The 15632-nt window shown below is 36.2% G+C and overlaps 2 protein-coding genes across 22 annotated transcripts; one reads left to right on the top strand and one right to left on the bottom strand.

Annotated features, from left to right (window-relative positions):
- The first annotated feature begins 2710 nt into the window (after positions 1 to 2710).
- LOC110227063 lies at positions 2711 to 12940 on the top strand. Of its 21 annotated transcripts, none has more exons than XM_021020187.1 (10): positions 2711 to 4337; positions 5113 to 5168; positions 5483 to 5559; positions 5657 to 5711; positions 5878 to 5967; positions 6219 to 6271; positions 11205 to 11318; positions 11406 to 11568; positions 12079 to 12244; positions 12545 to 12940. In XM_021020187.1, the coding sequence occupies exon 1, from the start codon at positions 3087 to 3089 to the stop codon at positions 4026 to 4028; it is 942 nt and encodes a 313-aa protein (XP_020875846.1). In that variant the 5' UTR covers positions 2711 to 3086; the 3' UTR covers positions 4029 to 4337; positions 5113 to 5168; positions 5483 to 5559; positions 5657 to 5711; positions 5878 to 5967; positions 6219 to 6271; positions 11205 to 11318; positions 11406 to 11568; positions 12079 to 12244; positions 12545 to 12940. The 21 variants fall into 21 exon arrangements, with proteins under 21 accessions (XP_020875846.1, XP_020875845.1, XP_020875838.1 ...); XM_021020186.1 differs by having other exon boundaries at positions 5472 to 5559; XM_021020179.1 differs by having other exon boundaries at positions 5332 to 5559.
- LOC110227062 (calnexin homolog 2) lies at positions 12900 to 15362 on the bottom strand. Its single transcript, XM_021020166.1, has 6 exons — positions 15205 to 15362; positions 15047 to 15116; positions 13654 to 14789; positions 13504 to 13575; positions 13313 to 13423; positions 12900 to 13235 (listed from the first exon to the last, which is right to left on the bottom strand). Exons 1-6 carry the CDS (start codon positions 15289 to 15291, stop codon positions 13113 to 13115), a joined length of 1599 nt encoding a protein of 532 aa, XP_020875825.1. The 5' UTR covers positions 15292 to 15362; the 3' UTR covers positions 12900 to 13112.
- Positions 15363 to 15632: the final 270 nt, after the last annotated feature.

Below are 15632 nucleotides of genomic sequence, written 5' to 3'. Positions count from 1 at the left end.
ACTATTCTAATTTACAAATAACATTCTCAAATATTATTACTACACAATTTTATTTAAATTATTTATTTTTATATGTGATGTTTAGGATAGTTTTTTTAAATATTTATTTCAAGTAAGGTCGTTAATCACGCTCTGATCGCACGGTCATGGTTCATCAACCAGGGTTAAGGGCCTGTCTCCTTAGAAATCAAGGAAACAGAGGTACGAGCCTATAGAACAGACCTTAATTTTTTCCAATCTATGTTAATTTCCTAAACACTGATTAATATTTAATTTTTATTTCTTAGGTATTCATTTTTTTACAAAAAAACCTTCACTTTTTAATTGAGAAAACATAAATAATATAGACAAATTTATTAATTTAGTTATTTATAATATATTATAATTATAAATAATAATATTTATTCAATCCTTCTTTTTTTATAATCGGCATCATGAATTGATACTTTAACCTTAACAAATATATTCTCAAAATTTAAATGTGTATTTTTCAGAAATAAATTACTTTTTTAATAGTAAGAACTTTTAAATTTGGTATTTTTTGAAATCTTATTTTCTTTATTCTACTTAATAATTGTAACTCTTAAAAGTGATTGTTGTACCATTAAAATATATGATAAGTTTTTTTTTTCCTATCTCTAGCCATTTAAAAATATTTACTCATTATATGTTAAATATAACTATCTAATTTTATATTTCTACAATCTCAATTCAAAAGTTTCATATTTTGTGTTATATATTTATTTTTTTGTTTTTTCATATTTAATTTATTTTTTGTAAATTATTATTTTTTAATCAAAATTAATAATATAAAGTGTGTGAGTTAATTTAGTTTTAATGATTTTTATTTTAATAAATAAGATATATGGAGCCCACAAAAGTAATGAAATGTGATGACATAGATGATGATGTGGACATCATAGATGGAGAGACAACTCTCCCATTATATATAGACTAAAAATTGGACCCACGCGTTGCGTGGGTTTAGCAATATATATTCAACTTTTATAATTTTGTAAATTTACGTTACATTATTTTAAATATTTTTGTTATTATAATATTATTTTAAAAATATTTAAAAATTTATTGGTAAAAATACTATTATATAAAAAATATTAGAAATATTATAAGTGATAATTATAATATTAACATGTCTATTTATGATATACTACATATATTAACCGTTTTTTTTTTTGTATTTCATTGTTCAATTTAGTAATCCTATGACCGTTAAACTATTCCTTCTATACAGCTCCACATTCAAGTATTCAACAATGAACTCTTGGGTTTGGCGGAAACTACTTAATTCTGAGAAGACATTAAACCATTCATACGTGTATGGATATCAACAATGGTGATGAGCATGCATTTTTATAGTTAGATCATTGCTTGCCTTTAGGGAGACTAATGAACATTACATGTGAAGCCGGATCAAGAATCATAGGAATTCCACTTAAAGCCTCGATTAAAGAAGTTATGAGAAAAAAGACTGGAGATTAAGAAGGACATGTCTTCCACATCTTATCCCGGTTATAGAACAATTCCGATCAACACCAAATCCGTCTACATACAATGGACCAAATCGGTTTCTCTAGCGTTGGGAAACTAATGATTTTCATCATAGTTTCTAGAGTTTAAAGACATGGGAGCATGTTAAAAGCACTTCTCCAATTAAAAGCATCTCTTCTATATGGTTTGAAATATGTGATTTGGTCATACTATTCCAAGATGTGAGTTCATAACATGGCTCGCGGTTCGTGATCCATTATCGATGAGAACACATATGCGGATTTGAGGACTCGCTCAACCATGTATTTCTTTGCAAAGAGTGAGATGAATCTAGAAACCATCTCTTCTTCGCCTGCCCATTCACTTTTACAATTTGGTCGAAGGTCGCGGTCTTTCTCCTTCAACATCGTCTTGATCCTGATTGGGAGAGTATTTTAGCAAGTTTGATTTCAGGCACATGGAAAAAGTCAACATAACATACTTCTTAAGATCTGTTTTTTTAATCTCAATCTACTTATTTTGGAGAGAAAGAATTGCAAGAATTCATCGCAATGGGTTCTCATCGACGGTCCAAATTGTGCAACAAATCGACAAAATGATGAAATAGAATCACCTTACTTAACTACAGTTCTCGACCAAGATTTTGTGAGCTACTTCAACAATGGTTGGTTGTATCACCTTATCTACCGCATGAGTCTGAATTCACAACAATTTTAAAAATACCCAATGTATTGATTTTAAATATGTCATAAAATTCATCGCTATATCTTTTTTTTTAAAACTGAAAAAGATATGACCTTTCAACTTTCATACAATTTTAGAAATATCCAACATATTAATATTTAATAGTAGTGTAAAAACTGAAATGTTTCTAATTTTAAAAATGATTAATTTAAAAAACTTTCACTAAAGTTCAAATTATATTATTATGTATAACATATTTTATTGTTTTATAATTGTAACATTAATTCATTTGAATTAAACTTAATTTTTTAATCATAAATAATAATAAATATAAATAAGTATGTATTAAATAAATAGTTTAAATAAATTATAATTTTTAATTAAATATACGTTTAGGTGGACGCTAATGTGGATGCTGATGTGGATAATTTAGATGGAAAGAGACTCTCTAATTATATATATTAATTTTTCCTGAGCGTTATATTTAGAAAAGTAAAAACAAAAGTAAACAAACAGCCCGTATTGGCGTTGATAATATCATAAACTCACATCCCCCACGACCACTTTTAGCAACAAATCCTGGCTGGTTAGGTACGATTGATAACTTCATCTCTAAAGTAGGATCAAACCGTTTTTGGGACAAACAAAAAATTACTCAATTAATAGATCCAAGTGATCAAAACTTTTTAGAGAATATCTATCTCCCCAAAAATGAATCAAAAGATACTTTAGTTTGGAATTACAATACTAATGGAGATTACACGGTCCGTTCGGGATACTGGTTTTTAACTCATGATCCCATTGCTACACAAAGTAAACCACCTATCCCTCATGGTTCAGTTGATCTCAAGAACAAGATCTGGAAAATACAAATAATTCCAAAAATCAAACATATGCTTTGGAGAGTTGTATCGCAAGCTATCCCCACCTGTTCACGGTTGATTACCAGAGGTATGCGCATTGAGTCTCATTGTCCAAGATGTCCCACAGCGGAGGAAACAATAAATCACGTACTCTTCCAATGCCCTTTTGCAAAAATGGTTTGGCAATTATCCAATACACCGATATTACAAACTCATCGTTTCGATGATGATACAGAGGATAATGTTAGTCATATCATTAATTCTTATCAAAACAAGAACCTCACTTTAAGCCAAAAATTGGTCCCAATTTGGCTTCTTTGGAGAATTTGGAAAGCAAGGAATAAATTGGTCTTTAACAAATTCTTGGAAAGTCCCTCAAAAATAGTCCTACAAGTCGAAGCAGAAATTCAAGAATATATTAACAGTCTAAATAATTCTCAAACATCAACCAACATACCACCTAATCATCGTTTTGTAGCTGATAAATGGGTACGACCCCCTCCTACGGTGTTTAAATGCAATTTTGATGCTGGCTTTGATGTTGAAACGCATAAAGCTACTGGCGGTTGGATCATCAGAGATAATCACGGGAATCCAAAGGCTTGGGGATCATCAAAATTGACTCATGTATCATCTCCTTTAGAAGCGGAAGCAAAAGCTCTTTTAGTGGCAATGCAACAGGTATGGATACGAGGTCTTAAGGACTTGCAATTTGAAGGTGACTCTGAAATCCTGATCAATGCAGTCAATGGAAGGACGATTCACAGCGATTTAATAAATCTGATACAGGACATTGACTACTGGTCTTCAAAGTTTTCTTCTATTCAGTTTATGTTCATTAGACGTTCGGGTAATAGTGTCGCTCATAATCTAGCAAAGTTCAGTTGTTTCCATGGTGATTTCTTTTCTAGGTCTGTAGATCAGCCTTTGTGGCTTAAACGATTGGTTTGTAAAGACTCTTTCATTACTTAATAAAGTATAACAAAAAAAAAAGTAAACAAACAAAAAAAGCCAAAGTTCTCCGGCAGGTTTCGTCGTCTCTGGTCTTGTATTATTTGTTTGATCTTTCACTTCTTCAAATTTACAACTTCAGCCCCTTTAAAACTAAATATTCTTAATTTACCCCATCACTTTTAAATCGTTGATCTCGAAGCAGCAGAGTAAAATATAAGAAAATATACTCAGAGAACAGAAAAATAAGAAAATTGTAAGAAAGATAATAAAAAGGGAGGCAAACAAGAAGAGCTCACAACAAGATTCATGCTTTCAGATTTCGAACTGGTGAGTCTTATCTGTATAAACTTTAAATTACTTACTGCAAATCTTCCTTGTTGTTATAATCTAATCGAATCTACAGTTGTGGTCTGAATTTTTTGGTGTTTCTATTTGTCCATGTCTGTTTTGACTTTGTTGCCGAGAGAATTTAATAAAACTAGTAAAGCTAGGCTCGTTTGTCATGTTTAATCGAAGCAGATAATTGTTGTTCTTCCTCTGTTGGATGCCATGGAAGTAGAAATCTTCTTGGCTTGATTCTGAGATTTTGGAATTTCCTTTCCTACAGTTCTTGTAATGTTCAAAGATTACTGTGATTTTGGATTTTTTCTACACTTCATAGTTTGTGATTTTGAGCTGTGGTGTTTCCTCTTTTGTCTCGTTGGGATGTTGAGAAATCATGGAAACTGCCACATCTTTTCTGTCCAGAATTTGCTGATTCCGTTAGATAAAAAAGTTGATTTCGATTCGGTTTGCAATGGTTTTAAAATTACAATTGTCGGTTCGGTTTATATTGGTTAAGAGAAGAAAACAAAAAAAAAGAAAAAGAGTCACGCGATGGAAATTTTGGAGAGAAGTGCGTCGATCAAAATAGGCATGATTCCTAAAGGTAAACCCCTTCAGGAATTGCTCTCACTCGCGCAACGCGCACTTTGTGCGAGTGGTTGCGAAATAGAGCCTTCTGATTGGCTAAAAAATTCTAAAAAAAGTGAAATAGTATACATGTTGCTAGCTCCTCTTTTATGTTATTATTATGTTTTTCTTCTGATTCTCTCATTTTCAGGCAAAAACACGAAGAGCTCACAATTAGATTAGATTCATGCTTTCAGATTTCGACTGGTGAGTGTTAAAATCTGTATACACCTTAAATTATTGCAAATATTCGTTTTTCTTATCAAATCTACAGTTCTGGTTTGAAAATTTTGGTGTTTTTATGTGTCTGTTTTCACTTTTTTGCCGAGAAAATTTACTAAAACTAGTAAAACTAAGCTATATGAAGCAGTGAATTGTTCTTCTTCCTTCATTGGATGCCATGGAAGTAGAAATCTTCAGGAATTGTTCTTCTTGGTTTGGGATTTCAAAGTTTAATCCTTTCCTACACTTCTTGACTCCCATGCACCTTCAACAACCTCTTCCTCAAAGCTTTTATCCAGAAACATCTGTGGATAGCCATAGCTCCCCTACTTCTTCATCTGCTCGAAGCAAGCCTCATTTACATTATACATGAAAGGTACCACCTAAGGCTTTGCAGTCCAAAGAAAATGTCAATGTCACTTAGTTTGATGTTTGTTCTGTGGATTGTTGACATTGGTTTCTGCTTGACGTAGTCCAAAGGAGAGGAGATTGCATGGTATGCAGATGGATCAATAGCTTATGCCTATGGTTAGTCTTAACAGTTTGACTAGAGTTCATAAGTTTCTGTAACCATCATAACTGTTATTCTGTTGAATATAGTGAAGTTTCCAGCATCATGAATCAAGACGTAAATTAAACTAGATGTCAAAGACCAATCTGTCATTTTTTACTTAATTTCTGTCCTTTCTTGCAGATCGTGTTTTCGGGCATACCACGACAACACGCCATGTCTATGATGTTGCTGCTCAGCATGTAGTTAATGGTGCTATGGCAGGGATCAATGGTATGGATCAAAAACTTTTTATTGGCTGATCTAGTTAAGACTTTAATCTTAGAAAAGAAAGAGATATTTTTGTTATTAAAATTTTACCCCGAGCTACAGTACCATGAACAGTTTGAATGAGCATTCATTTAGAAACTGAGATCTTTGAGTTGCCAAAATGTATCTAGTGCTTCTTCTAATCTCTAGAACACTTTGAGTTAGCTTTTTTTACCAATTTGATTTTAATGTAGTGAGTGTTAATCCAACCACAGGGACCATTTTCGCATACGGAGTGACAAGCAGTGGAAAAACTCACACTATGCATGTAAGATTCACTAATCATGATATTTCATGCTTTTCATCTTATTATAATAAAACGTATTAGGTTACTACCTGGTACAATGTACTTCAATGTGTTATCTCATGCTCATCTGTCAGAGAGTCATTTACCTCTTCCTTTGTTACTGGCTAAATCACTGAGTAGTTCAGGAGCAAAGTTGATCTCCTGTAGTAACCATAACGATTAACAATGGAACTCGATGTTTGGATCCTAAAATATCTCGTATCAGCAAAACCTTGTGATATCCCTGAGACACGTCCTTATAACAGCTTACACATCAACTCTAGAACCCTTGATCTCTTTCAAGCTTTAAAGAACAACCAGCATTACTTTTTCTTGTATACAACCTCCACCAAAACGACTTTGGCTGCATCATTCAATTTGCAGTCTTTAGTCTCCTATAGCAGCCATACCAATTAAGCTATGGAAGTCGATGTTTGGATCCTATATTGTGTGGATCCTAAATGTCTCGTATCAGCAAGACCTTGTGATATCCCTGAGACACGTCCTTATAACAGCTTACACATCAACTCTAGAACCCTTGATGTCTCTTTCAAGCTGTAAAGAACAACCTGCATCACTTTTTCTTGTATGTATCCTCCACCAAAACGAATTTGGCTATTGCATTATTCAATTTGCAGTCTTTAGGGAAGGCCCTCTTCTTCTTTTAGATCATTCACTTGACTGACCTGCAAATTACTTCCCATGAGTAGACACTTATGTATTCTCCTCATTATGCAAACAAACAACTTTGAACTCATTAGTTGGTTTCTTCGAAGTGCAGCTAGATTTCTCTGCATTTTCATCCTTTCTAGGACTTCTCTTTTCCAGCTTCTGACACTAGCTTTGAGATGAGTTGTTTATCTAGTTAGATACACAACACCTTCACATTCTTGAAGTAAGCACCCTTGAGACAAATCATGTATCACTTGCTTTTGTCTCCTTCAGTTTCTTCTTTAGAAAAAAAAACAACTGAAATTAATTCAATAGCTTCATCTCAGACCATAAATTTGTGTATTCTCTGGAAAAACTCCAGAAACCTGCAACTCTTCTCTAGAAAACCTGCAATATGTTTCTGACAATCCTTACCAACACCCAGCTTCAAACCAAATCTGTAACAAACCTTTTACCATTAGATTGTAACCATGCTTAAGCTGAACACCCATTGATAACCTTATGTGCTTAACTTGCTTTCTTCTTAGCACTCTGAAACAAAGTTATGCAACCTTTTAACTCTTTACTTTCAGCTGAACAATCATCCAACAAACGTAGCTCCACCAGGAGATATCTTTAGGATATGCGTTGCTTTTCTTGTAGCAACAATACCTGAAACCATAACCCTTGGATGTACTATGTCTCTATAACCTTAGCTTCACCAATCTAAGTTAAAACCATTCTTTAATGTTGCTTTGAACAATTCCTTGGAACAATTCACATGTTCTTCAATGTTAACCATGTCTTAGAGCTTGAGAAAGTATGTCTGAACATGTGACACATCCTCTTTCGTCTTGTAGCCACTTGACCTGATCCACTTTAACCACCAAGAACCTGTTTCAACAACCTTGGCTCTTCTTCCTGGAACATTCTCTATAATCTGATAATGCCAAAACTTACTAAGAATAAGAAAATAGAGAGTGGGAAACCATTGCTCCACCCGAGAAAAGAACTCCTTGTTCTCACAGATTCATTCAAGCATAAGTACCGTGTGTTAACGCAACACAAGTCTGCATAAAACATGAATATGTGCTGCTGCTACATTGTTTAAGAGCTTACACTCTCAAAACAAGAGTTCATACATGTGTCTTCTCCGGCGACAATTTTGTTGACTCTACCTCCTTTTGAACGGCGTTCTTCTTCCACTCTCTCGGATCCACTCGTCCGAAGACCTTGTCTCATATTCCGTCGGTTTCCATTCGCCGGCGAGATCTTTCTACTTTGTTTCCACCATGGTTTTCGGTGAGATCTTACCTTGCTCCACTCTCTTTTTCCGCCAGCCACCTGCAGCACCGGCGAGTATGTCCGCCAGATCTTGTTAGTGTACTCTCTCACTATAGGGTGATGAACACTTCGCAAAGCACTCTTCACTCACTGGACCCACCGGACCCACCAGATCCGCCGGACATACCTTACTCATCTTCTTCTCTCGTGTTGCCCAACATGGTTTGGATAGTCGTTGTTGACTCTTTCTCGACTTGTATAGTCCAAGATCCTTCTTCAATTAAGGTTCACACCAGCTTCTCCTTCAACAGATCTAGATCTGCTCGTGAAGAAAGCCGCCGACGAATTCACTTTCATGGGAATAGTGATATGCCTCCCTTCGTTGGTCTCGTCTCAGCCAGCTTCTCCCGTTGCCTCTTTTCCGGCAAGGTCCTCCTGACACGTTCCGTTCCCCTAACCTAGCTGTCAATTACTTCTTCACTCACACCACGCATGGCTGTGCTTCTTGGTGGGCCCGGACTTGGGCCAGAATATTATTTAGTCTTGTCCGTTATTCGACCATTTCCTCTCATGTGGAGAGATTGCTTCATTCATGTGAAGGGGCCAAAGCAAGATTCACATCTTATCGATTAGTTAAGATGTATTGTTTCAAGTTATTAGATTTGATGTTTTTATCAAAATCTAAGACTCGTAAAACAAATCTGCAAAATTTGCAAGGTTATCGTTGTAGCTTCAATGTACAATTCCTAGAGCATAAAGGTCTTTTTATCTCAACTTACTTCTTTGAGAGTAAAGTGTTGTTATTTTCCTCATCATTTTCATCTGTTGGAGCTCTCTTTGAAGATTCAATTGTAAAAAGCATAGACTATGTTAGTTTTGTATGGAGCCATTGTGGCATTCCCCGCTCTGGAGTATGGCAACTGAGGGATTACCTCCTTAGTATTACTAGTGCCCAGGATTGGTCCAGAATAAACCAATGCTTTTTTAAGAATTCTCTCTGCCAACCTTGTGGTCAGATGAAACTTGGGCTTCTTTTGAAAACTAAGAGCAAACGAGGCTCCAAATTGATGCTGGAGGAGGTGTGCACGTTCTACACTCCGCTAGACCGGGATCACTATGGTGCATTGCTAATTAGTTTGGAAGATGGTGAAGCTAGAATCTCGGTTTTCCAGCTGGGAATAATCATAGAAGAATTAAGCCAGTGTCAAAATTCTTTAGGGAATGATGGTAGTGGCTTTTGGATCGCGAGCATTTGTGCTCGTCCTACTTGCAACCTCCCTTTTCAGGGATCAGGAGTTTTCACACTTCAGGGGCAAGTTTGGAGTAGCAAGAGCTTTCAAATTCTGAAAAGTCTTTGGAGTTGTTGCATTAAAAAGATGGTGGCCTGTCATAGGTTAAACATCCTTTGGACCGGATGGTCTCATTCCGAGAGGACACTCTCTATCTTTTGGATTGTTAGAATCCCTTATCTTTTGCTTTGTATTAGTTACTTTGCTTTTTGTTGTTCCGTCCGAGTTTTAAAGTTAGTTTTGCGAACAACTTCCCGTGATTCTCTATCTATTTTTACCCATGTAAGTTGTATGGTTCATGTTAGGCTCTCTTTAGAGGAGAGTTTCATGATTCTGACTTAATGAAATGGGTTTTGGCTGGCAAAAAAAAAAAAAAAACAAGAGTTCATACATTTTCTAGCCTGTACCAACCAGACTTGTAAACTTCATCCACCAAACTGTAGACACTCATATTCACAAGAACTTACTGTGGCAAAAACCCCTTTCAAAACTCAGCCAAATCATGGAAACTGCTAGAAATTTTCTGTTCACAGTGCTACTATTTGTTGATTTCGTTAGAGAAATATATTGGTAAATTCGGATTGTTATTTCAGTTAAAACAAAGCAAAAACCCTAGAAACTTTAGTCTTCCGTCGGAGGGAGAAAAAATATTCCGATGAGGACGAGCTGTTCGGTTTACATAGTTTTGAAATTACAATTGATTTCGGTTTACAATGGTTTTAAAATTACAATTAATGTTTGGTTCGGTTTACATTGGTTAAGAGAAGAAGAAAACAAAAAAACAAAAAAGTCACGCGATGGAAATTTTGGAGAGAAGTGCGTCGATCAAAATAGGCATGATTCCTAAAGGTAAACCCCTTCAAGAATTGCTCTCACTCGCGCAACGCGCACTTGGTGCGAGTGGTTGCGAAATAGAGCCTTCTGATTGGCTGAAAAACTCTAAAAAAAGTGAAATAGTATACTTGTTGCTAGCTCCTCTTTTTATATTTTGAGGCAAAAACACGAAGAGCTCACAACTTAATTAGATTCATGCTTTCAGATTTCGACTGGTGAGTCTAATCAGTCTTAATTATTGCTAATCGTCTTCGCTCTTATCGAATCTATAGTTCTGGTATGAATTTTTTGGTGTTTTTATGTGTCCATGTCTGTTTTGACTTTGTTGCTCATAAATTTTACTAAAACTAGTAAAGCTAAGCTCGTTTGTCATGTTTAATTTGGAGCAGTAAATTGTTCTTCTTCCTCCATTAGATGTGGATTTTTTATAATTTGGAAATAGAAATCTTCAGGAATCTTGTTGGCTTGATTCTGAGTTTTTGGAATGTGAAAGTTTAATCTTTTCCTACACTTCTTGTAATTAGAATGTTCAAAGGTTACTGTGATTTGGATCCTTTTCTACACTTGTTAGTTTGTGATGTTTAATCCTTTTCTACAATCAAAAAAGGTTTGTTTTTTTAATTCATTTTTGATGTCCTCTTTGGTGGTAGAATTGTTGTGTATACGGACCTAAGGAAGGAGTTGGCTTCTTAAACTGATACTTCACTTGTCCAATGCCTTTTTCTGTGACACATTCCGTTTTAGTGACTTTCTTAGTTTCTCTACATGTTGAACCACACACAGTCCATCTCTTATCACTCTAAATCCAATTGCTTTTTCATCTTTCTAGTCACAACTTTGTTTATTGTTGAGTGTAGTCTTGGGAAAGCAATAAAGGCTAGTTTCCAACTTCATCCCATCCCTTTGAGCATATCCCAATTTTGAGTCCTCCAAGTGATGCATTCGCAGAAAGAGAAAGCATATCAAGCATAGTTATCTGAAATTCCACACTCTTAGTTACTTTATTAAATCATTTGATTGCCATATCTAATGATAATATGAATGACTATTTGTGGCAGAAAATTCTATCTCAAGAAAAGAAGATTCAGAAGCTTAATGAGCTGGACCGAGATCTAAGGAGGCAGTTGCTGCAATGCGGAAATCAAAATCAGGTTGAATTGACGGAGCTGGAAACTGAGCTTGATCAGCTTCTATTAAGAGGTGTTTAGCTCCATTTTACAGGTACATTCTTTTCCCGTAACACATCTTTCTGTGTAATGATGCATGAATTGAAAGCATTCATTGACTTAACAATAACCACTGATGAATCTTGGAATTTACCTATTAACTTAAGCTTTAGATACGGATGGCTAGAATTAAGCTGCCTACTAATTTGATGCACTAGGGGATATTGGTTATACTGGATATGATTAAGACACAGTATGGCGCATGGTTTCTAAATTATTAGCTGGGCCAGGCTTATTGAAATTAATTTTCCATATGAATTTCATTGTTAGTTGATCAGCTACTACATTCATCATGTTTCACGAGTGCTTTGCTTGCTGTCTCGACTCTCGACCTTTTACTTTAGATATTTCAATAAATCAGAAGAGATTTAAGAGGTAGTTGAGAACTTTTATAAGCTGGCCAGTGATATAATGAAGGGAAATACCTATTTGCTTGAAGTTAAAAGGTTTCACTCTACTTGATCCTGAGTACTGTATTCTGAATCACATCTTGGTGTGTGTGCAGGTTGATGCTTTTACTCTCTAATCCTCCATAGGCTTCAAGTGTAAATCCAGATCTTTGATCAATCTAATACCATAGCCTCTCTTTCTAAGAAGTAAGAACTACACTTGAAGATTCTGTACTTTGAAGGAGAAATCAAAGAAGAGTGGTCCTTTTTGAAGTGCATCAAGTATGTATAGCTAAGGCATGACATTTAGCTTATCTAGAGTCTCGTCTAATTGGTTTGGTTAGCTCAATCCAACTTGATAGTGCAGATCGAGACGACTGTACATTTTTATGATTCATTGAGGAAGAATTTTGTAGCCTTTTTAATCGATGCATGTAGCGTTATCTCGTTCGTAGTTTCGATTCTCTGATCGGACCAAATTGAACTTTGACCATATAGTTTACCAATGTACTATGTTTTATGCAGTAAACGATATTTTTGAATGTTTTAATCTGACTTTTGTGGAAATGTCTTTGGTCTAAGGTCTTAGCCAGTGAACATGGCATCAGTGACTGAAAGCCAATGGCTCGAAGGAAGAGTGAAGCTGTTACCTCCGGAGACTGCTTAGTGATCATGGCTTTGAGCCTCAGCAGAGCTGGACCTCCACCGGAAAAGACGGTTACTTTATCTTCTGTTATGGCGCCTAAGATGGTGAGTTTAATCCAAGTTTTACCAGATATGGTCGTTGGAGCAAGTTCTGCTATATCATACGAGTCTCGTGCTATCAATCTTGGTCAACTATTACCATCAAACCCTTTGCTGGAAGTCTAAACATCAAAGCCAATATTCATTGTTTGATACAGTTGTTAACACTCAAGATAAAGATGATACACTAATATGCATGTGATGTGCACAACCCCATTACTTGTCAAATTTCAACTCATAAATGTTGTGATCCACATTCAGATTCATGTGACCATACAAAAAAGAAAAAGAAAAAATACATGTTACAATAATCTTGTCTTGATATCAATTCCAGTACTGTCTGTCTATACGTTGATAAACTGAAACAAAGAAGGCCCAAAAATCAAAAATCTATCCCTCTTCTTCTCTAACTCTCACGTCTCGTCTGCCTCTTTCGTGGTACAGGCGCCGTTTCTTCCTTTTCCTCTGTCTTTGCCTCACTTGTCGAGGTCTCTGCTGCTGTTTCCGGTTTCTTCTTTTCTACCTTAGCCTACATATATAGCCCAAATTTTGTTAGAACCAAACACCCGCAAACCAAACATTACATCCAACTGACATGTTTTTTACCTTTGCACCACCAAATATGAGCTTGAAGAAGAGAGAGAGGAAGACAACAACGACGGAAATGAGCACACCGATTGTTAAGTTTGGCTGTGTTTCAGCTTTCTCAATGAGTTCCTACAGACGAAAATAGCAAATTCTCAGTGAAGATTCTTCTTCATACAATACGTTTCTTAAGTCTGGAAATGAGAACTTACCATGATCTTTGACTTGTAAGCACTTAGGAAAGAAATGTCTGCAACCTTGTACAAGAGGTCGAACACCTTCTTCTGCAGCAATGCACAGACAAATATAAGTACAAAGGATATGTATAACCTTTTCACATTTTGTGGCGAAAATCAATATACCTGGTAGCTCTTGAGACCATCTGCCTCACCAGCAGCTTCATCCTCTGCCTTTTGTTTTTCTTTCTCCACATCAAACTTGGGCTTCCAAGTGCTTTGTCTGTAAGTTTCCGCAACCTTCTCATCTTTAGCTATCAAGATATTGTCAAATAAGATACCGTCTTGCATTGTCCAAATCTCAATACCAATGGCAGCAATGGGTTCTAAATTCGGCCTCTCAAGCTCAAAATAATCAGGGTTTGGAATGTCTCTGGGTTTCCAGATTCCTTTGTAAGCTGGGTTATCTATGAGAGGTGAGCTCCATTTGCCCTTGTAAGCAGGGTTTCTCTTCATCGGTCTCTTCCATTCGCCACATCCGGGTGCTACCTCACACTTTGGGTTGGAAACCTTAGGAGCCTCCCACTCACCATCTTCCTCATCATCCCAATCTTCTGGCTTGCTTGCCTCGGGGTCTTCAACCTCTTCAGGCTCATCATCCAACCATCCTACGGGTTTCTCAGCTTCCTCATCTTCAATCTCCATGGGTGCATCCTCATCCCAGTCATCAGGCTTCACAGCGTTAGGATCAGGAATCTTGGCTCTCTCATCCCAATCTTCTGGTTTCTTGTCCTCTGGATCAGGGATGGTCTTGGAAGGGATCAACGGAGGCTCAAAGTCTTCAGCCGACAGTAAATTACCCTTCTTCTTCTCCTCACCATCAACCAAGATCCTCACCTCATTATCAGGTTTCAAGATTGCAGTGTAGACATGAGAAAGCTTGTCAAACGGAACAGAAGGAGGGAACTTGAGATGGTGCTCAACAAACTCGCCACTCTTGGGATTCTTATGCTTCAAGATGAAATGAACCTTGTTGGTAGCACCACACTTATCAGGTCCAAACATAATAGAGTAAGGAGAATCATTATCAAAACCTTGAGGAACCCATCCAGCTTCTTGAGGACGAAGGTATTTTAAGTAAGCACCACCACACTCAAGCCCTTGTTGGAAACGAGCCTCGTATTGCAGAACCACAGTTCCTTCCTTAAGGTTTAGAGGCTCATCAACATCAAGCTCTTTAACAATTCCGTACTTTTTAGCCTTCTCACTCACTAAAAGTCCATAATCATCATGTCCTTCACTCTTCTCGTGCTTCCACACACCTAAAGGATTCAAATAAGAAGCAACCTTTTTTAAGGGCTTTAAACAAGAAAACTACCAGAACTCAGAACTCACACAAAGTCTGTTTCTTATCCACTTCTAGTAAAAAGTAAACATTTCTAAATCTGTTCCAATAAAAACCAAAACTTTAAAGTTTCTCTTTTGATTCAAACTTCCATTACACTAATTCTAACTAGTTTTTACTTCAACAAACGAAAGGAAATTAAAAAAATTCACCACGACAACATCGGAGCTTTACCTTGGTATTCAGATTTCTCTGAAACAATCCAGCGACCATGAAAAGGCTCGTCGAACGATTCATACAGGATCTGAACAACAACGAAAAAGACCAGGTAACTGAAAAATCTATGAACAAATCTTAAAAACAGAAACTTTATCAAGGAAGTGAGCAATTACCGTTTGGTCGTCACAGTAGCAAAGATTAGAAAACGAAAGCAAAGCTACAAGAAGCAGCGAAACGAATGTAAGAATCCGTTCTCTCATTATCGCAATCTCGAGAGAAGAGAGAGAAACAGAGACTCAAAATCGATCGAATTAAGACAGAAGTGGATCAGAGAGAGAGATGTATATATATATATATATATATATACTCTTTTAGTCCTCGTATTTTTTGGATCATTTTGATAGTTTTCTTCCAATGAATATCGCTCGCCACGTGACATTAGCCTATCACAGATCGCCGCGTCATCCAAAACAAAGCACCGACGCGTGCAAAATTTTCGCCCACTTGGACCATAGTATTGGGCCTGGTCCTGGGCCCAATTTTAAATGAAAATCCTCCCGACTTTATTACAAGGTTACGATGCTAACCAAATTTATCTCAT

Source organism: Arabidopsis lyrata (genome assembly GCF_000004255.2).
Source record: "Arabidopsis lyrata subsp. lyrata unplaced genomic scaffold ARALYscaffold_6, whole genome shotgun sequence".
Taxonomy (NCBI): domain Eukaryota; kingdom Viridiplantae; phylum Streptophyta; class Magnoliopsida; order Brassicales; family Brassicaceae; genus Arabidopsis; species Arabidopsis lyrata.
This window is presented reverse-complemented; position numbering and strand designations above follow the sequence as displayed.

Bases quoted from the DNA above. Each gene is read 5' to 3' on its own strand.
- LOC110227063 (XM_021020182.1), top strand. From the start codon at position 3,087: ATGCTTTGGAGAGTTGTATCGCAAGCTATCCCCACCTGTTCACGGTTG.
- LOC110227062 (XM_021020166.1), bottom strand. From the start codon at position 15,291: ATGAGAGAACGGATTCTTACATTCGTTTCGCTGCTTCTTGTAGCTTTG. The intron at 15,117-15,204 runs GTAATTGCTCAC...GTTGTTGTTCAG, and splicing joins GCTACTGTGACGACCAAACG to ATCCTGTATGAATCGTTCGA. The intron at 14,790-15,046 runs GTAAAGCTCCGA...TGAATCCTTTAG, and splicing joins AGAGAAATCTGAATACCAAG to GTGTGTGGAAGCACGAGAAG.